The sequence below is a fragment of the Otolemur garnettii genome, unplaced genomic scaffold, assembly GCF_000181295.1.
Source record: "Otolemur garnettii isolate 467f Iridium unplaced genomic scaffold, OtoGar3 scaffold00007, whole genome shotgun sequence".
In the NCBI taxonomy this organism is placed as follows: domain Eukaryota; kingdom Metazoa; phylum Chordata; class Mammalia; order Primates; family Galagidae; genus Otolemur; species Otolemur garnettii.
The window spans coordinates 15,194,583-15,216,247 of record NW_003852402.1 but is presented as its reverse complement, the minus strand read 5'-3'; the positions used below and the strand labels follow the sequence as shown (position 1 = coordinate 15,216,247).

Here is a 21,665-nt window from a genome sequence, read left to right as displayed (position 1 = left end):
CCCTCCAGTGGCTGGCCCATGGCAGGTTCTTGGCCTGTGTTCATGCTCCACTTTCTCTCTCTCGCACGCCTGGTGGTTAAATAGTTCCCTGTAGTTCGGTCTTCTCTGTGACCTCTCTAATGCCAGGATCCAATCATCTGGTGCCCTTTTGCAGACAGCCACCCTCAGAGCTTTTGTCCTCCTTTCCCACTACCACACTCCTGGCGTAGCCCCTCACCGTCTCTCAGTCTCCCTTGTCTGTTCCTCTTCATCCAGGCCACATGCATAATTTTAGCCAGAAGAATTCTCCTGCAATGGACCCTTTTCCAGATCACTCAGGGCTCCTCACTGTCTAAAAGCCAAACCAGCCCTCTGTGGCCTGTGGTGAGAGGAGCCCGTTGCACTGTAGTGCCGATGTCGGGCATTCTACCTGCCAAACGCGCTTTCACACGTGCTGGCCCCAAATTAACTGCTCACCAATTCCATTCACTTCTACATTCTAAACGTCTCTGCACCCCTCTGTCCTTGTCTCAGCTCAGGCTTTTATCATTTCTAACCTAGATGATGACAGAAGCCTGTCTGGTGGTTCATGTCTCCAAAACTTGCCCCATATCTGGTCTGCACCTACACTGCAGCTGAAAGAGTCTTTCAGAAAAAAATCCCACAGACCATGATACTCTTCCTCTCCTTGGCACATCCATCACTTTCCAGGTCAAGTTCAATTCCTTAGCAGGTCTCTCAAGACTTGTTGTTACTTTTCCAGCTAACACTCCCCTACCCACTTTGCTCTGGCCATGCCAGGCCTGCATGAGCTGAGTCCCCCCATGTTTTTGCAGATATTGTTCTAGGAGTCTCTTGCCCCACCTCTGCTGCTTATCATTCAGGACAAGACTCTTGCTGTCTTTGTGGCATTTCCTGGCAGTATCCCCTTCCTTCCTCCAAGACCTTATTAGGGGCCACTCCCTGGGCTTCCTCTTCCAGTAGCATTTCTCACACTCCATTATCATCCCTGACTTTCCTATCTATCAGAGGAGACCCCAAGCCCCATGAAGGCAAAGATTAAATCATGTCCAGGTCCCATGACATGACACCTATGAAAAAGAGCAGCCAACTTTGCCTAAACACTTGCCATGTGCCAGGCTCTGAGATGAGCACTTTGCACATTCTCTGGATGCGTGAGATTCAGAGTAACTTGCCCAAGGATTTGAACCCAGGCAGTGTGGCTCCTATCTAGGTTCTTAAGTGCTGCTACCCTGTGTCACCACTCAGATGTAGGGATTCACTCAGTGTACTGCACAGATGATTACATGGGAGCTCGCATTAACATAAACAGTAGTGTGGTGTGCTGAGCGCGTTCAGTCCGTCCTGTGGACACAGGAAGCCTCGGAGTGGCAAGATTAGAGCTATGCTTAAGAAAGAGAGCTCTCAGGGCACCCCTAGGACAGAGTGAGACTAGGGGCTCTGCCCCAAAGCACATGGAGGAGTCCAGGAGAAAGATGGCAGGACTGAAGCTAAGGTGAAAGCCACAGTTACATCAGCTGTCAGCACAGAGACTTGCCTCTAGGGGCAGGCACGGAGGAGAATGTATCCACAACACTTGGTCGCTTGGGGCAAAAGGTGTCTGTTTTGATTTCCATCTGTAGTACCAAGGGGAGCCAGGATTTAATCCCAAGACAATCCCAGAAGTTGATTCCACTAAATCATCACCTGGGGCATTCATTATAGGCCTCTAAGTGTGTCAGGCAGAGATGCCAGGCCTTTAGGTCTCCTCCTCTTGGGAGCAGTCTGCACCGCTCACTGTAACGGCCACAGCCTGGGTTGCACTCAGCACATTCTAAGCGGCTCATTCACTCATTCCTCAAGTGGTTACTAGGTGCCCACCATGTGCAGGCCCTAGGTTAGCCCCCGGGAGCACAGTGCTCTATTGTCTTATAGAGCAAGCCTGCTTTGGGTGAATGTGGGTCCAGTGGGAGAGGCATCAGCATGCCGTGGCTCCAGCATTATCTTCCTTCTCTCCTCACTTCCTTGTCCACCCTCATGAAATGCCAGGAGCTGGTTTTCTGTAGAATTTTTAAAGCCATCGCCATAAAAAGTAGCCAAGGTCTCCTCAAGACCTGTGCTGTTCCTGGTGATCAAAGATAGGTCTGTAGCATCCTCTCTGGAAGCCACAGCACTCCCCATTTGGAACACTGACATTTAATAGCTGGTCTCAATAAAAAGGACCAAGGACTAAATGAAAGGAGGAACCCGTTGCATCCAGACTAGAGGTGAGAGGCCAAGGGCCCAAGGCCAGCTTCTTCCCCTGCCACGCCTTCACAGTTCACTTGTGGCCCTTAGAAATAAAGAACAGATTTCTAGTGCACACTGAGTGTGGTTCTAGCCATGCAGCTTCTGGTTGAGGCCCAGTGACAGCCCCCTGCCCTCAACACATGCACAACTCTGCATTTCGTGCCTTATGCCTTAGTCTCCAGCTGTAAAGTGGAGTGGAGGGAAGTTAATCATATCACATCTCTACCCACGGTGATAGATGAGCTCAGAATTCAAGATGGGGAACACGTGCTCTCCTGGGGAAGACAAAGTCGAAAGACAAAGTCTCCTTCATTTTGTTTTTGATTAACATTTCTGCATCGAGTGCTGTTCTAGCACCTTCAAACACATGGACTCATTTAATTCCTCTAATAACCCTCAGAAGAAGGCATTTTTCTACAGTTTTTTTTAAAGATGAGGGGATAGCCTCAGAAGCTAATATGCCCCAGGCCATGCATCTAGTAAGTGACAAAACAGACTCCAATGCAAATTGTTCAACTCTCAAACCTAACCCCAAACAATGGCACTGAAGACTACTGTTTTGGAGAGTGGAAAGTAAATTCAAGAGGTTAATATTTTCAGTAATTTCATGTTACCAAAGGGAAGAAACATACACTCAGACCTCATCTTTCCTTCACCTGCTCTTTGGTTTAAGGTTGAACATAATCCATTGCAGGGCTAGTTTCAGCACAGGTAAAGTTGTTCCAATCATAGGTGACTGAATATCACACTTCACTCTATCAGACTCATTAGGGAAAAGGTCAGTCTGAGTTGAAGAAAAATTGCAATTCTATGTAGTATGGTATGGTTAGAGAAGTGTAATGGGCCATCAGCACAAGAGTAACTGAAACTAACTTCTCCAGATAAATGCCTGCTAGGTTCTCCTTAAAGAACTGATCCATCTGTGAAGTGCTGTAATTGTATGCAGCTCAGCATTTACATGCTCAAAATAATTTTAAGTCATTTGCTTTTTAAAATATAATATGTGTGCATGCTCTTGTTTACAGAATTCATTTGCACAACACATGCTTTCTTCCTGGGTGCTACAAACCTCCCAGCCCTGCTTGAGAGCTCATAACTTCTGAATTAGTGAGTCCAAATGAATAAGGTTTCACAGTGTAAGGTTTGAATTATTTCAGAAAAACACCCATTTTGCAACTATGCTGCACTTGTTCACATCCAAGTAGGTAAACCAGGAGGGTGTCAGCTGCCCTTTCCCAGGCTCCCCTTCCCAAGCCCTACCAAAGAGAGAAAACAAACCTGACCAAGAGCATGGCTACAGAATATTTCTGGGCCTCATTCAATACATGTTCACGAATCTCTGTCCTGTCAGCAGCCACAAACAGGAGGTCCTTGAGCTCGAAAGTCATTTGATCAACCAGAAGCTGCATGGCTAGAAACACACTCAGTGTGCACTAGAAATCCGTTCTTTATTTCTCATCTGAATGGCCAACGCCGAGGCTCACTAGCCAATCACCACCAGCCTGGCCCAAACCAGCCCAGGGCTGGTGTCTGCTACAAAGCTTGCTTAGGTTACCCACTTCAGGATAGCATCTTGGCCCGAAGAGCAAAAAACTCAGTCGACCATAACGTTGTAAGATCTCTGCCTGTAGAGGCATCTGAAAAATGGGCATAATTATAGCACCTCTTCCATAGGGTTGTTGGGAGGTAATAAAGTTAGAACAGGGCCCAGCTGGCTCTTAGTGAGTGCCATCTGCATATATTATTATTACCTTCTGTAACACCACAATTGTGATACTGTTATATTTAGTAAAATTATGTAATTAATTAATATGCCTCCTTCATTATACTTGCTCTGTGAAGGCATGGACCAGGGTCTGTTTTTCTCCTCATCACATTCCCAGGGCCAGCACAGAGCTTGGCCCTTAGTGAGCGCTCCTTAAACACTTGCCAAGGAAATGAATGAACACAGGGATCCTTACTCTGTTCCTAAGTTGCCATGTCACCTCAAACAGGTCATTTTTCTTCTCTTGACCTCAACTCCTCATCTGTAAAATGGTAGGCGGGACTAGATAGTCACTAAGGCTTTTGCCGTCATCAGTCGACTATGACCCTGTGATTATAAAAAGATGAAAAACATTTATAATCACTCACACATTTTGAAAATTTACAACATGCACACATTTTGAAAGTTTACTATATGGGAGGTCTATGCGTTTCACATGTATTAATTTATCCTGACCCTAAAAGCTCAGCAGACGTTGCCTGTCTGACAAAGGCATTTTGGGAGCTACATTCTCTTCCAGCAGAGGCTAAGAGGAGACTGGCTGAGGGTGTGCCCCTGGCAGTCCTCTGGTGCGGTGAGAGCCGCCTTTCATAGGAAAACAGTTTGTGCTCCTGACTGGATCCCCTTTCACCCTGTGTTCAAGTAGCAGCCCATGTGGTAAGGGCCAGGGATAAAGGGCTCTTTCTTCCCTCTCCATGTGTAGGAAAGCCAGTCCTTGGTATGGGGAGTCGTTTCTTAAAATAGAAATTCCTAATATGGTTCCAAAGAGGCCAAGAGTCAGTCACAGCTGAGATAGACTTATATCATAGGCACTTAGTGGAACCGTCCACTATACTTGCACACATATACACCCACACACCCACATGTGCTCACAAGCTTCCCTCACACACCCTTCTCAAGGGGTGTTATCTGGTGACTTATGTCCATTTTGGAATCAGTAGCAACAGCATGTGATTTGACCCAGAGAATGGGAACTTCCTGTTAAGGGCCCTCAACAAAAAGCGCCTTTATTCTGGGTGGAGATCTCTGGACACCAGGGTCTGTGCTCAGCATGCTTAAGGAGCCTGCACCACCGGATGTAAAGTGTGAGAGGTGAGGCGGGTGCCACCCGCCAGCCTCTGCCACTCCCACTAGACTAAACAGAAGCTTCATTGGTTGTGTTAATCACAGGCCAAGGCAGCAGGCACTTCAGCCACCCTGTCTTTCAATGGTCTCTTCACCATGGGGAAAGCAAGTCACTGACTCATTTGCAATTAGCTGACCTAACAGGACAGAATTTTCCATGCTGGATTCTGTGGTAACAGAATTTTATTGTCACATTGGAGATATTTTGAGCCAGCTTCATTTCCAGGCAATTACTCTTTTGAGTCAATGACAACCTCTGGGCACAGCTGCGTTGAGGGTCCTTGACAAGGCACAAAAGCCACACTCTCTTGGGTTCTAAGGGAAGGAGCTCCAAGTTCATCCTGTGACATTTTCACCTACACAAGCCAAGGCAAGTGAGGACTCTGTCAGAACCAGCAAGCCAAGGCCAGGTCAGAACTCTAGGACCCTGTGCTCAGAAAGGGGAGAGGGCAGAGAGATTAAGTTTATCAGGCTGGCCTCCAAAAAGAGTGCTCTCTTGCTCCTGTGCATGCAACTCAGGAGTAGCAGGTCAGCCTCAGGGAGGTCAGTCAGATTGGTGTGGGGAACACATGCTGCCTCAGGACTGGGTTTGGGGACAGTCCTTCCACTGTCTGTGGTGACTTTAGGCAGGCCACTTCACTCAAGGGGGCTAGTTTTCTCATCTGTACAACATGGGCTTGGACAACTCCATAACCCCTAAGGTCTGTTGTAGCGCTGATTCCCCAGTGATCATTCACCAGATATTATTTAGCACCTGCCAGGTGCCAGGCAGTGTGCCAGATGTTGGGAATATGGTTTTGAACATGACAGAGCTCCACCAGGAGTGGAAAGAGGCAGCTGCCAAGCAGGAGGGTGGGGTCTTGACCTGAGAGATGGTGGGAGGAATGCTTAGCTTCTTGAGATAGGATGGATGTCCATAAGTGTCTCTCTGAGGAGATAACATTTCAGCTGAGATCCAAAGAATAATGAAAAAGCAGGCAGGCCAGGAGCTAGGGACAGGGATGGTAGAGAAGGATTCTAGGCAGAGAAAACAGAACAGAGTTCCCTGTTCCTTGTCATGCCACAGGACCAGAGGGAGGCCTCCACACCAGTGAGAGTGCCACGAGGTAAGGTGACATGTGCTGAGGGAGGCCATTTGAAAGAAGATGAAGAGGGGGAAGCAGCCCTTTTTGAAAAATCAAGGACCATTTTGTAGTATTTCTTACTGTTACCTGTTCAGAACACCTGGGATCTTGTGGTCTTGGGCAGGGCCCCTCTCACTGTGGTCTCTTAGAGCAGGTCCTGAGCTAGAATCCCATGTGCCGGCCTGAGCGTCCTCCACTGCTGCCACACAGGCAGCGTCCTGCAGGCTCTGTAAAGCAGAGCACATGGTGCACGTCAGTGTTTCTGATCTGATTTGGGATTAGGAGAGCCTTGGCATGCTGTCCGTGGTCTCCTTGGCAACAACCCTTGGTGCCTTCTCCCTCGAGTTCCCAGACACCACCTACGCCCTTCTCCCTCCTTCCTTCTCCACTGTTCTTTTGACTGTGAAGTGGCTATACTCAGGCCATCCTATACGGGCAGGAAAATCCCTCACTGCTAGAATTTGGATACCTCCTTCTGCACCTCTGAATGGCTGGCTCTCTGTGCACACTTCAGGCCTAAGAGCCTTTCCCTGCTTCCCTTGGGCTCCCACTCAAAGAGGCAGCTTGGTTCCCTTTGGCCACCTAGACTTCGGGGGCAGCCATTGTTGTCATAACCCCTCTCCTGCTGTCTAGGCTTCAGCCTGTCTGTCTCCCTCACAGGACGCAGCCTCCCACCTAATCCCTTGGGGCTCCACTCTCCAACTGTCAGGGAAGACAGATGGAGAGCAGAAGAATCCACACGTTTACGCACACCCTCTCTCTCACTGCCCTTGCCATCCCTGTGGATTGGCTCCTGTCCTTGTCCAAGTGGCTCTCAGCAAAGAAATCTTTGTGCTGAAGGGCCAGCAAACCGGGGCGCTCTCTTTGGGAGCCCAGAGCTCCTCCCCTTCCTCCCCTCTGGTCTTACTAAAGGGGGCTTATTTGCATAGCTGTCTTGGTAACAGAAAAGAATGTAAAAGAACCAGGACTTCAGAGGCACTTCTCTCACTCCTAATCCTTTCTAGAACCGCTTCCCCTCTTCTTGTAGCTACAAACACCTGTTCTTCTGACCTGCACAAAAGCTCCCTCCCCTCCCTTCTCCATTGGTTTTTCTTGTCTCCTTCCTCCACATTCACACCAAGCCCAGTAGTTTACCATTTCCTACTTGTGTGTCTTCCAGGACTTCAGTGAATGTAAACCAAAAAGAAAGATGTTCTCTAAATGATAGGCTCTAATAATAACCTTTGAAGCTGCTGACTTGCTTCCTCTCCAAAAGCCTGCTTTTCAGCTGCAGTTCATAATTGAATTCAACTGTAAAATGCTATTTTTAAAAATGTCACTGTATTTTACTTGGCAGTATTGTTCTCTTGGGTTGATGGAGTGGGCCGTATCACATCTCCATAACTAGTGGTAAAACTCACAACTATCCTTCCATACAGTCACATTTATCTGGTCATGCTGTTACTAGCATGCACATGTGTACATGCGTGCACACACACACACACACCCTTGCTCATGTACCCCAGTGGGGCTATTCCTCCTGTTAGGTTTGACTTCCAGAATATTCTAGATTAGGAGCACAAAGACAATATCACTGCTTGAGTAAACCCCACCCCAACTCTGGCTGTGAAATTGTTTACAGTTCTTTTGTTATTTCCCTAGGCCAAGGTTCAATCTTGCAGAAGTTCATTGATTCTTTTCCATCAACTCTCATTGATAGCATCCTAAGAAACTAACCTAAATTGTGAACGTGACCGATATTGTGTACATGTAACTTCAAGCTAATGTTAACTTTGTGCAATTTCTTTCCCCTCAACAAGTACCCTTTCAATAGCCCCACTTCCCGGATGGAACCTTGTTTGATGAGCAGCACTCCCAGACTACATCCTACCCCAGTCACTCCCCGATGGCCAGAGGTGCCCTCAGCCAACACCTGCTACACAAGCCCATCTGTGCATTCTGCGAGGTATGGAAACTCTAGTGACATGTACACACCCCTGACCACGCGCAGGAATTCCGAGTATGAGCACATGCAACACTTTCCTGGTTTTGCTTACATCAACGGAGAGGCGTCTACGGGATGGGCTAAATGACTGCTATCATAGGAGTCCATATTTAATATTAATAATAATTATTAATAATAATAAACCCAGCACCCATCCCACAGAAAACTTTGTATAAAGTTACATTGTAACTCATGGGCTACTTGTAGGCATCCATTTCTTAACGAATGTGAGGATGTGTTTCAATGTGGGATGAGTAAACTTTAGTTCAGAAACGGGACTTACTAAAAGTCAGTGGGATTGGGTTCCTGTAGCCAAGCCAGACTTGACTGTTTCTATAGAGCACTATGTTGGGCAGGCCAATCTGTGCCTTTTCCCTCTGTTCCACGACTTTGCTTTGTGTTGGCAACTGCTCCCAGTAAGCTACTTATTTTCCTGTTGACAAAAGCTCTTTAGTCTGAAGGATGGATCCTGGAGACAGTTCTGGTTTGTGTTCTTGGGTGGACACATAATTTACTAAGAGCAGTCGCCTGGCCACCTGTCTGTCACCTCACTGCACAATGAACAGCCCTCAAACATGTTCTACACACCCTTTCTTCCTGGTGGTGTCATCACTGCTTCCTGGAGCATGAGGGCTAAATGGAAGTGTCAAGAAACTCTAGATTCTCTGTCACACTCACATATGTCACAGTACCTGCATTGTCTTGGAATGTAAGCACGGTCTTGAGGGAAGGAAGAAGCCTGTTCTGTATTGCCTTAAGTTGATTGAGGTTTGTAGGGGACCGGTTCTTCTACATACAAGGATTGTCCTAAGTTTGCACAATGGCTAGTGTCAGCAAAAGGCAGGAGAGGGTTTTTTGTTTAAGTTCTGTGAGAATGTGGATTTATGACATTGAGTATCAGCCTCAGCTCCGCTGTGTTAACTTTGTGAAACTGGATGGACCAAACTTTAATTTACCACGCACCAAGTGTGAAAATAACTTTCATGGTTCCTTCGTAAGACTATAATAATTTCCGACACTTTGATAGAAAGAAATAAATTCAAAGCTGTGCCTTTGAGCCTATACTATACTGTGTATGTGTGGAAATAAAAAATGTATTGTACTTTTGGAAAATTTTTTGGTAGGCATTTTTTCGTCAGATTTGTAGCAATTTGTGAGGTTTGTTAGAGATTAACATAGTTTTTCTTTCTGTATTATAAAATGCACCAAGCAATTATGGTGGACCTATTACCCTATGGGTAAGAAATAAATGGAAATATGACATCGGATGTTTTAGCAATTGTTCTGTAAATAAAATCTTTGATCACACCACTCAGTGTGATAATCATGTCTACAGCTAAAATGGAAATAGTTTTATCTGTACAGTTGCGCAAGATATGAATGGTTTCACACTTAAATAAAAAGTATTGAAATGACCTGCTTTCTTTTCACTTTTCATTTGCTAGGACTTGTGTGTGTGCACGCGCGTCCACATGTGTGTAATCAAATATTCTGAATATTAAGAATGGGTATTAAGAAGTAAGCAGCACAAAACCAGGTGGTCTTATACAGCCATGCTTATCCAGGGCTCTATCATTTTATCATCCAATAATCATTAAAATGTGAGTAGGCCACATATCCTATTCTTGAATAATGATTAAGTAAACGTAGGCCCTACAGCCCATTTGAAGTCCGTAGAGGATTAGGTTTTCTACAGAGCTCTGTCCTAAATTTGTGCAGTGGCCATTGTCATCAAATGGCAGAAACCTTACAGGGAATATTATTCTTCAATACCAGCATCATTAAGCGGTCCCCTGGTACTGAGTTCATTATGTTTTAATGAACACTCAGTGTAAAGATATTTCAAGTGCAAGGCTTTTAATGCTAATAAACTTCTAGAACAGAAGAGCAACAACATTACTGAATACTTAATAAGTATTAAAAAATGCTTCTCCAGCACTGTATTTAGATTCTGGGGCTGAGAGGAGTGAGATGTACAAGTGAAATGATTGTGTTTTGCCCAAATGTTAAGAATCTAAGATCCTGGCAGCACCTGTGGCTCAGTCAGTATGGTGCCGGCCCCATATGCTGAGGGTGGCAGGTTCAAACGTGGCCCCAGTCAAACTGCAAAAAAACAAACAAACAAAAAGAATCTAAGATCCTGGCTCAGTGCCTGTAGCTCAAGTGGCTCAGGCACCAGCCACATATACCAGAGCTGGCAGGTTCGAATCCAGCCCAGGCCCACCAAACAACAATGACAACAACAACCAAAAAATAGCCAGGCGTTATGGCAGGCACCTGTAGTCCAGCTACTTGGGAGGCTGAGGCAAGAGGATCACTTAAGCCCAGGAGTTGGAGGTTGCTATGAGCTGTGATGCCACGGCACTCTACCCAGAGGGACAGCTTGAGGCTCTGTCTCAAAAAAAAAAAAAAAAAAAAGTCTTGGATCTATGAGAGATTCAAAACTCCGGATTTCCAGAAATGGCAGTAGTGACTACATTAACTAAAAGGCATGAGAATTTGACAACTCAATTTGCATTTTGAAAGCTTTATTTTTAAAGCCAACCTCTTACTTGCTATTATATGACATATTTATACCTGAACATGATTTTAAGATTAAAATTACTTATACATTATACATAGCATCCCCTTAAATATATTTCGCTTGTGTTGATGTACAAAAAGGAAGCTGAGGTTGAATTTCATTCTCTGACAGAAAATTAGTTTGATCTTTGTCCATGATCCATTAGTTGGCATTTATATGAAGAAAGTAAGGTTGAGGAAGAATGACATTTACGATTTAGTCACTGCATATAATAAGCCTGAGAGTGACCACGTCTGTCACTTGCTTACAATTCAAGTCTAGTACTCAATACATGAAAGGGTGGAGTAAGTCTGACTTTTGACTTATTAAGCACAAAAAATTAATTGCCAAATTCTCTAGCCAGGTAGTATCAGCACAAGTAACACTCATTTACAAGTAACAGCCACAAGCTCATGAACTACACAAATTTTAGGCAAAAAAATAGTCACAATCAACAAGGGCTGGAAACCTAGAGAAGGAACAGTAAGGTCACTCCAGGAGGAGAATGTGTGCCTCCCCCTCAGAGCACATCTGAGACCTGAGAGTCATCAGCACCACGGGAAAAGGCAGCTTTATTTATCATTATTATTTTGAGGCAGACCCTCATTCTTCCACCCTGGGTACAGTACTGTGGTGTCATAGCTCACAGCAACCTCAAACTCTTGGACTCAAGTGATCTTGTTGTCTCAGCCTCCTGAGTAGCTGGAACTACAACCCAGGCCCCCTTAGACCACAGGCACAGACCAGGCAACCTGCCAGGTCACCTGGCTAGGTTTTTCTATTTTTAGTAGAGATGGGGTATTGCTCTTGCTCAGACAGGTCTCAAACTCCTGAGCTCAAGCAATCCACCTGCCTTGGCCTCCCAGAGTGCTAACGTTACAGGCATGAGCCACCATGCCTGGCCTAAGAAGGCAGCTTTAGCTGAGCACAAATGGTCACTGGGCCTTGTCTCCAGGGCACAAGGTGCCATCTCTTGGGGGCTAAGTACTACCTATGTTGTCATTTGTTCTAAAACTTTTGACTTTGAACTGGGAAGGATCTCTGGGAAAAGGCAACATCTGCTGTGAGCACAAAAGTCAAATGCACCTTCTCCCTCTGATAGCTCCTAGCCAGTCACCAGAGTGGGAACAGGCAAGGCTGGCAGTTGGGAGTGGGGCCAGTCACTTGTCAGAGGAAGAACAGAAGAGTCTTGGCAATAAAGGAATACTCCCCTCTCCAGACTATTTCTAAACAGAACTCTGCCAGCTTGAAAGTGGCCGAAGTCATGAACAGCAGCCAGGATGGCTCACCCACATTGCGGGCCTGTGGCGTCCTGAGAATCCATCCCGCTGTGTCTTTTGTCAGGGCTCTAGCATGCCCCAGGTTTGAATAGAAAGGGAATTTGTGGCCCCCTGAGACTGCAGTCCAGGCACAGACCATTCCAAAATGTTTGCCATTGAGTAAGTTCATCCCAAATGGGGCAAGAGACTGAAATTGCAGAAAGGGCCATGGCCTCACCATGTGACCTTGAACCGGTCACCTCCCCACTCTGCACTCAAGCACCATGTTATGTGACTATGACATTCCAAATTATAGTCTGTGTGCTGAAGGACCAGGGTTGGCAGATCTGGGTGAGGAGGACAGGCAGCTTAGGAGAAACAAAGAGTGGACTGGACTGGCAGCTGGGCAGTGATTCAGGGAGGCAGCCGTGAGAGGGAAGGCAACGGCTCCACCAGCTGGAGCCAAAACACAGGCTGGCCAGCCGCTGCGCCCAGTGTGCAGACCTGTGCGGCTGCCTCCTGTCCACCCTCTTCCTTATCTGACTCTGGACGGCAGTCTTTTGGAACCCTCCTCCTTCAGAATTGGCTTTAATATCTACTGTAAAGTGAATCAAAATGTCTGAAGTGAACCTGGAGAAGGAAAGAGAGCAAACATAAACAAGCCATTTGTCCCAGTTTCTTGCACCACTTAATGACAGACTTGCAAGATTTTTAAACAGTTAAATCCTGGGTAAGGGAGAGAGTAAAAATAGACCCTTTATTACAGGAGATGGGGCATGGGGAGGAGTTGCTGTAGGTCTCCGGAAGTCCAAGAGAAAGCTCTCTGAAATCTAGTGAGAGCCTCAAGTATGCAAATCATCATCCTTAGAAGCTTCAAAACAAACAAAAAGATTGACCCACTTACTGGATTTAAAGTCAGTGAGAACCAAGGTCTGAGGTCAAATGCTGGTTCCAGCAGTGGAGCTGTGGAGAGGGCATTTCTGCTCTAAGTAGGATTGGACTGCAGTGGTTCTCAGCCCTACCTGCCCATTAGAGTCACCTGCTCAACTTTATAAAGATACTGATGCATAGGTCCCACCCATAGTGAAGAACTGACCTGGAATTTGACCCAAGCATTAGTATCTCTTTTAAGCATCCCAGGTGATTCTCGCATGACGTTAAGGTTGAGAGACATGACCTTGTCCACCTTAACGTTCAAAGATTCAGAGACTACTGGCCCCTAAACATGTGGCCCGAGTTTTTTTTTTTTTTTTTTTTAAACAGAGTTCCAGTCTGTCCAGAGTGCCCTGTGCAGGCAGTGTCATGCCCCAGTCATCCATTCTGTTTACGGTTTCCCCTTAGCTGACAAAACCATCCCTAACTGCACTGGTTTGTTTGCCCTTCAGCCCCCCACCACCACCCCACCACTTTGCTGCCTGCCCTTCTAACCTGAAACTTCTCTGCTTCAGTTCCTTGGCAGCCTCCCAAGCTAAGCCAGCTTGGACACAGTCCTTAGGGCTTCCTCTTCTTCCAAGGAGGTCAGAACCTTTTGTGCTGTATCAGCCTCCTCCTTGAAGCTCTCCCCCATTCCTCCTCCTGTGTCTCAACCCCCCAGCCTTCTCTCTCACCCCCATACTCTGCTGCTGCTGGGGTAGGTGGGATGGAAGACGTGGGCCACAAGAGATGAAGAAAGAGCTGTTGCTAGGAAAGGAGTGTGGGTGAAGAGAGATGGGGGGGGGGGGCGGGAGAAACAGGATCCCCAGTTTTACGCCTCCCTTTCTCATCATAAACACTTCAAGCGCTAAAATCAGTTGTTTAAGGTCTATTATGAAAAATAATGAGGTCTGACCATGACAGCAGGGGTGAGAGAAGTGGCCTCGACGGAACGGCAACGCTGATACTTGGTATTTATAATGAAAAGCTTCTGAGCCGAGTTTAAAAGAGTGAATTTTCAAGGAACTGCTAAACAGCTACTGTGAGGGATGGTACCTGATGCTACAAGCCTCAGAAACAATAAACTAATATGTCTTCTTAAGAACTAGAATGATGTAGGAGAGGCAAGAGAATCTTTAAATGAGGAGTCTTTAAATCTTTAAAGAAGGAGTCTGCACCTCACACTGAGCCATCTATGGGGTACATTTCAGAAACAGACCTGCCTTAACCCAGGGTGGGCTCCTGCTCATTGGGGTCCGCTATCGTACCAGGTACATTAGCTGCATCCTCTCCATTTCTTACAACCTCGCTGCAATGCTAGTGGTATAATCACATCTGGTTTTTTTAAAATTATTTTTTATTGAATCAATAACTTTGTACATTGATGCATTTATGGGGTTCAGGGTACTGCTTCGATATACAAATGTGAAATGTTTACATTGAATTAAGTAACTGTTTATAGGTGAAGAAATGGAGGCTCTGAGGGGTTCAATGCCTTGCCCAAGGTCACACAGTTCAAGCAGCAAAACAGAGCTCTGAAAACTACCCCCGAGCGCGTCTGTGCTTTCTCCACCTGAGCTGTCTGCTTCCTTCTTACTTTTGTTCTCACCCCCCACCCCACCCACACCCCATGCCCATCTCCCAAGCAGTTTTGCAGCTTTGAAATCAACCTAGACTGTGGCCATAGAACCTACTGGGGTCGCAGAGAGTTTCAGAAGTTCTGGGAAAATTTTGTGCCTGCTAAATGAAGGCAGTTTCTCAGCTGGGCACCACATCTTTCCCTTCACCGGAGGTGGCATTCTGGCATTCTACTGACTGTAAGTTAAGGGCAGACTAGCTTTCCCTCTGTCATTTCCCAACTTACACACAAACCAATACATTAGCAAGGACGAAGATTTGGTTATTCTGCAGAGAAGCAGGAACAAAAGAAAATCAATAATACACAGTCAAGTAAAAAAAAAAAAAATACCAGGTCACAGGAGGATTTTTATTACCAGGTCAAAAAAAAAAAAAAAAAAAAAAAAAAGCTCTGCAGGGGAGGTGCAATGAGCCAAGCATTCACTAGAATGAAGTCATGGGGTTGGGGGGAGCCAGGCGGGGAGTGGCTACCTCTTGCTGTTAAGGTCACTACCCTTTGACAGAGGTGGCCTCTGACCTCAACAACCCTACAATTCTGTTTTGACTGACCCTGAAACCCATGAAATTCAGATGTAGGCACTGCCCAAAAGTTGAGATAAAGCTGACTAATATGGGAAAAGCTCCTGGTATGTGCCCCTCGCTGAAAAGAGCTGGCAGTTCTTTGGCGGTAGATGCAATTTATTCTGTGCTCCTCCTTTCAGGGAAATGCTAATCCTTCATGGGCAACTCTAGGGGAAGACTAAAATGTGTTGATGATGAATGACAATAATCCTTTGTCCACTGCCACCTCCTCCTAGGGTTGAACCTTAAGAGTTTAATCAAATGTTGGTAAGTAAATTAATGCTTTACTGCAAAAGAAGGCAGTGAGAAAAAGGGTTGTGAGAATATATTTCCTCTGACATGTGAATCTCAATAAACTTAATTGCAAGCTAGGCACCCATACCTCGTGGTTAGAGCGCTGGCCCTGTGCAATAGGGGCGGCAGGTTTAAACTTGGCCTAGGCATGCTTAATAAGAAAACAAAAATAAATAAACTTAATTACAAAGAAGTTGATATGGGGGAGGGGGTATTGAAAGTGTTTTAGATTCATTACTTATTCTCTCTTTCTCACACACACTTCAGTCACTATCCTAAAGCTGTCTCATAGAATGTCAGTGTCATTTTCAAGATTTAACAAAGCAGTTTGTTGGAATTACTTTTCTGTTGGTAAAAACAACAACGACGACAATATTCATTTGTTCATCCATAGGAATAACATGACCTTTAACCCTGAATCTTCATAACAGCCTTACAAGGGAGGTTGCATTTCAGTTTAGCTAACATTTTAGTGGCTAGTCCATGCCTGGCTGGCCACTTTGACAGCCATCTCTTTTAACCCTGGCAATATCCTGCAAAGTAGGTATAATTGCATTCATTATAGTTGAGAAATCACTGTCAAAGAGAGCAAGGGACTTATCCCTAAACTCCCACAGACAGATTTAAAATTCAAACTAAAGTCTTTTGGCTTTTTGTTTTTCACATGAGATACAAAAAATGGGTTGCCAGAAGGGTTTCAAGGAATTTGACAAATGATCCGTTTTCTGAGATTCACACAGTGAGTCAGGACTGAAAACCAGGTTTTCCAATTCCTGGTCCAGGCTCTTCTCACCACATTACAGCGCTGCCACCCCAAGTGCTAGGTTTTCCCAAGAGGTGTTTGGATGGGATTCCAAGCCAGCAAGATGCAAATAGGTCTGACCCACATTCCAGCTCTTGGATAAATAAAAACTCCTAAAGGGCTGACCCATTTTGTATGCTTACTGTGAGAGCCCCACTGTGCGTAGTCAATCAAGGACCAACGGCATAGGCTCAGTTTTAGCAATTAAAATATTGGGGCTATTACTGAGGAACCTCATAAAGGTGCTGAAAGGCTGTATCAAGTATTCATAAACTTTTAAGAGTTAATACAACTTTGAAGTCATCTAGGCTAACTCTAATTTTATAATTGAGATCCGAGGTAAAATAATGTGCATAAAGGTCTGATGCTGGCCAGCAACAGACTCTCTCCCGCATTATGTCATATGGCATTGTCATATTGCATTTTCAGGAATGAAACACGTTGTAAGCTGAAGTCCAACTACAACTAGCCGAGTTGGACTGGCTGGTTATGGCGTCATCACTGACTATGACACCTCTCTCAGATTGAACTTTTGGTATCCCTCCCACACCCAGTCCCCCCCACCCCCTGATCACATTGACCTCTAAGAAATCCCCATTGCTGGCTTTTAAGAACCAAGTTGGTTATCACTTCTGAATGAGCCTCTAGTTAATTTAGGCCTCCTCACCTTTTCTTACAGCATTTCCACCTATCTTGGAGCCCTCTAAACTCTACTATTCTCGATAGCTCCCTTCCTCTGAGAAGGGAGGAGGCCTCTTTGATTAGTTTTTCCCATTTTTGCTTATTTTTATTTGCACAGTACTATGTCCAATTTGTTCTCTCCAATCAGTAAAAAAGTTTCATTTATTGTCTTTATTTCTTATATCCCCCCTAAAGGACAAGATCAATTATGTCTACGTGTTTTTATTTTTTATGGTAACTAGGACAAAGCTGTGCTCCAATGAACATTAAATACAGTTAAAATAGCAAATTATGTTAATTAATTTTGCTATGAAAGGCAGACTTCACTCTTGTTAGAAAATGAAATAAAAATAACTTTTATCGGCCAGGCGTGGTGGCTTGTGCCTGTACTCCTAACATTCTAGGAAGATGAAGCGGGCGGACTGCCTGAGCTCACAGGAGGAGACCAGCCTGAGCAAGTGCGAGATCCTGCCTCTGAAGAATAGCCAGGTGTTGTGGTGGGCACCTGTAGTCCCAGCTACTTGAGAGGCTGAGACAAGAGAATTGCTTGAGCCCCAGAGTTTGAGGTTGCTGTGAGCTGTGATACCACATCACTCTACCAAGGGGGACAAAAACAAAAAACAACAACAAAAAAACCCCCAACATTTATCTTGCCAGGTTATTCTGATTTCTCAAAGACTAACTAGTGAGTTATATGGACAAGTTAGCCTATGAAAAAACTAAGTGGTGGATACTCTATCAAAATATTTGCCCAGTGTTATAATATCTTTATTACTCATTCAAATCAACTAGGAAGCTTTGAAAACTACTAATACCTAGACCTCATCACAGATCAACTGAATCAGAATCTTTGCAGGTATGCCCAACAATTTGCATATATCACATTGCTATTTGATTTGCATATACTGATTTTCTCATCTCCACTCTTAACAGATTTTTCTAAAGAATGAGCATATTCAAATGTGGTTTTGTTCTTAGAATCACAAAATTTTAGAACTGACAGAGAACTAAAATATTACCTGGAACCATCGCTTGGTTTTATAGGTGAGGACACTGTAGTTTTAAGAGAGGTTGAGTGATTGGTGTCACATAGTGAAGTGCTGGCTGCTGAGTGACAAGTCATTTCTTAAATAAATGGAATTTTCTGAACTCCAATTCTGGATCTGTAGCTATGAGAGTGAGCTGTTTAGGTTCTGCTTTCTTCTAGAGAAAATGTATTGAAAGAATCACTCCTGGAAGAGCTGAATTTGAAAAGCTGTCCAGGTACTCCTTAAAGACCTTCAATCTGGCACATTCCAACTAGCTCATTGTTATGGCAAGAGGAAATGCCACAGCAGGATATATCAAAGTCCAAAATAAATTATTAGTATCTATCTGCAGGCTTTTTCATTGGCCCTAACCTAAAGTCCTTATCATTTTATGTTATCAGACCCCAAGGCACTTCTAGCCCTTAATTATACCACTTATTAGAAGACTTATTTGATTAGTAATCAATACCCTGAACTTTCCTTTTCTCTGTAAAAAAGATGATAGTGCCTATCCTATTGACCTTGCATTTTTGAGCTATCATAAAGATTACATTGGAAAATCCATGTGGATATATTTTGAGAATAGTAAAGCACTACCCATCTGTATGCATACGGTTATTGTATTACTGTCTCTTAGAGCAATGACTTGGGGCTAAATATTTATTGCCTTGATTACTCAAGCTCAAATCCTAATTCCTTGGTCCCATGTCACCCAAGAATCAATAGGAACCGTAATCAGAGTCCCGAGTCATTGGAAGTATCTCATAAGTAATATTCAGGGAAGCAAAGTGATGTAGCGACCCAGGACTCAGCTAGTCTAGGCTCTTATCCCAGAGTCTGCTTTGAACTATTGACTTTGGACCAGTCACTTAATTTTTCTGGGACCAGAGTCTCGTCAGTGGTCAAAGGATGACTTGAATTATAGTCAAAGATCCTTTTGATTTATAAATCAGAATACTAACACTTACCTAAAATGACTAAAATACAATCCCCCAAGCTGTTAATTCATGTGGCTTTACATTTTTTGAACCTCTTTTAGAAGTACAGGGCTAGAACTCCAAAATAGCCTATTTCTGAGAAATAAAGATTTCAAAGACGTGTGTAAGGTCTTAAGACCCTCTTTAAGAGAAACACCTCTATTCAAGATATTTTATGTTTGCTAATATCCTCTACAGGATACCCTTGCTCCAAAAAATAAATATATGTGTTACCAAAAAAGCATTTAAGATTGTACTGGACACAGAGTAGGTACCCAAATACTTTGTTAACAGCTCCCAGTTTGAATCCTAGTTCCATTACTTAACTCATCTGAACCTGTTATCTATAAAGTGGGCACAATACCTTCCCCCATGATCCACTGATGTAATGCATATTAAAAAGTTTTGTAAACTTTTAAAAACACAAGATGTTACTATTACTTTAGGAATATAGCTAACTGTTCCATGACTTTCCAAAAAGTGTGCATTTTTGAGAAATGGCCTAAAAGCATTCTGCTGTGATTTATTACAGACACAGCACCTACCCCAATACCTGGCTCAACATATACACTCAGTAAATGTTTGCTGCATGGAAAATATAATCCACAGAAACATCAAAAGCTCCATAAACTCAGGTTCCACCTTTGTTTCTATCTCCAAGTTCCCAGGGTCCAGCAGAATATCTAGCACAACATAGGAGAAACTCAATTATTAGATGGACCTATTTTTGCCCCCTCTAGTTCCTTTTTAGCACAGTTCAAAAGGCAGAGACTGTGAGGGGAGGAAGGCTTCAAAAATGATAACCAGTAAAGGTTGTTTGGAGTGAGAAACTGCAAGTAATGCAGAGAATTCATCCACTCTATCAAAAACGCCTGGGAGAGCAGAAAGAGTTCAGTCCTTGAGTTCAAAGTCCGTTTCTAAAATCTGCAATTTTGATACATCAAACCATTAACCTCTCCAAGACTCAGTTTCTTCATCTTAAAATGAGAATAACAGTAGAATGGAAGTTCTATAAACGTAAGGACTTCCTTTGGGGCCCATCGTATCGACACTGCATTGAACAGGTTCTCAAATATTTGTTGAATGAATTCGTGAAAAACGGTCAAGTATGGAACAGTGCCTGGCACGCAGTGAACAATTAGAAAACGCGAGCCTCTCTCATGATTACCACCACCCCACCTCCACTATTGTGGCAGTGTTATTAATATGACATTTTCTGGTGGTTATGGAGCAGCTGCCTTTGGAGAAGGGCCTGCTTTCAAATCTCGACTTCCCCATTTACTGGCTATGTGACTTAAAATAAATTACTTAAACTCTTCGGGTTCCTTTGGGTTCCGCAAAAATCCGTGTTGTGAGAATCAGAGGCTATCTGGAAACCACTTAACACAAGAGGAAACCCGTCGGCACGAAGTGTATGGTAGAGATAAGTATTAAGGCAAAAATTCGCCGACTCCCCTCTTGTCCAGATGACTGCCTTCAATTTCCCACATTACTGTAGCTGGATACAAGACAAAACTGCAAACAAGGGTGGAAGCAAAGAATTTCAGAGACCGAAACCGCTAAACGAGAAAAGAGGGGATTAAACTGGGGCTTGACAGTTCCCACCAAGGGGTGACAGTTTCTGCGATCGTCAGCGGGTCCAACCAGCAAACGCTGAAGCAGCACACTCCGCGCCGTAAGGAACAAAACCCAGGGAGAGGCTTAGACCCTCCCCATAACGGTCTCTCCTTCGCTGGCCTCAGGGGCGGCCGGACTCGCGTTTCCGGCCCTCGCAGGACCACAATTCCCAGCATGCCCTTGGAGGGAAGTCGCTCCCGCAGGATAACTACTAATCCCAGCATGCCACTCGGCACCCCAGTAGATCAAATGGAAGAGTGGGATGACCCCGTTGCATGCAGGGAATGGTAGTCCATTTAGCGGAAGGTTCGCAGATGGGCGGGGAAGACCCGGGTTGCTCGAGTCCGCTGAGGAGAATGATTCATAGAGCAGGGTCTGGAGAGAAGAACCGTTCTGTCAGTGAAAGCCCACTCAAAAGACTGGGCTCTTCTGGCGGGAAAGAAGAGCAAGCAGTGTCCCGGGCCTGACCCCGCCTCGGGCCGCCCTCCAGGCCTTGAGCCAGTCCTGGGCCTTGTCGAGGGCAGCCTCGAGGCGCCGGTTGCTGGGGGAGCGGTGACGTCGCGGGGTGAAAGTTGAGGGGCGGTGACGTCGGGCCTGCCCGGGCGGAGGCTGGCGGGTTGGAGGCAGGAGGGAGGGAGGGAAGGAGGGAAGGAAGGAAGCTGGGAAGGAGCGAGCGAGCGGGGGCGCGAGGCGTTTACCTGGAGGCAGCGGCTTGGGCGCGCAGAGCGGCCGCGGCTCCCCCGCACCTGCGGCCATGGATGAGGAGCGCGCACTCTACATCGTGCGGGCCGGCGAAGCGGGGGCTATCGAGCGGGTCCTGAGGGATTACAGCGACAAGGTAAAGAGTCCTGGCCCCGGGCGTGCGGCATCGCACCCCCGGGCCGCCCTCCGTGTTTGCACATCGCATCCTTCCCCACCCCCTTCATTCCGGGGATGCGCATTACTCTCCCCAGAAAACGTTTCCGGCTTGGGCATGCGTGTTTATGCCCCCAGCCTTTTCCATCTCTGCATCCTGCATCCCCCTGCCCCCACTCTAGCGCCCACTCCTCTGATTCCTGGCCCCGCAG

At 45.4% G+C, this 21,665-nt stretch overlaps 2 protein-coding genes across 7 annotated transcripts in view; both read left to right on the top strand.

Annotated features, from left to right (window-relative positions):
* RFX4 (regulatory factor X4) overlaps positions 1-9,682 on the top strand; it is a 163,925-nt gene extending 154,243 nt beyond the window's left edge. For 2 of the 3 annotated variants that reach the window (XM_003783278.2, XM_003783279.1), the window contains exon 18: positions 8,082-9,682. In XM_003783278.2, coding sequence (XP_003783326.1) covers positions 8,082-8,354 — 273 coding nt within the window. In that variant the 3' untranslated portion in view covers positions 8,355-9,682. The remainder of the gene's footprint in view (positions 1-8,081) is intronic. The other variant, XM_012801248.1, reaches the window with a different exon arrangement.
* An 11,476-nt stretch (positions 9,683-21,158) lies between these two features.
* The window catches only part of RIC8B (RIC8 guanine nucleotide exchange factor B), a 108,837-nt gene continuing 108,330 nt past the window's right edge, over positions 21,159-21,665 (top strand). For all 4 annotated transcript variants that reach the window (XR_002771640.1, XM_003783277.3, XM_003783276.3 and 1 more), the window contains exon 1: positions 21,159-21,436. Coding sequence is in view for 3 of the 4 variants with exons in the window: in XM_003783277.3 (XP_003783325.1) it covers positions 21,353-21,436 (84 nt within the window). In the remaining variant the exon portion in view is untranslated. The remainder of the gene's footprint in view (positions 21,437-21,665) is intronic.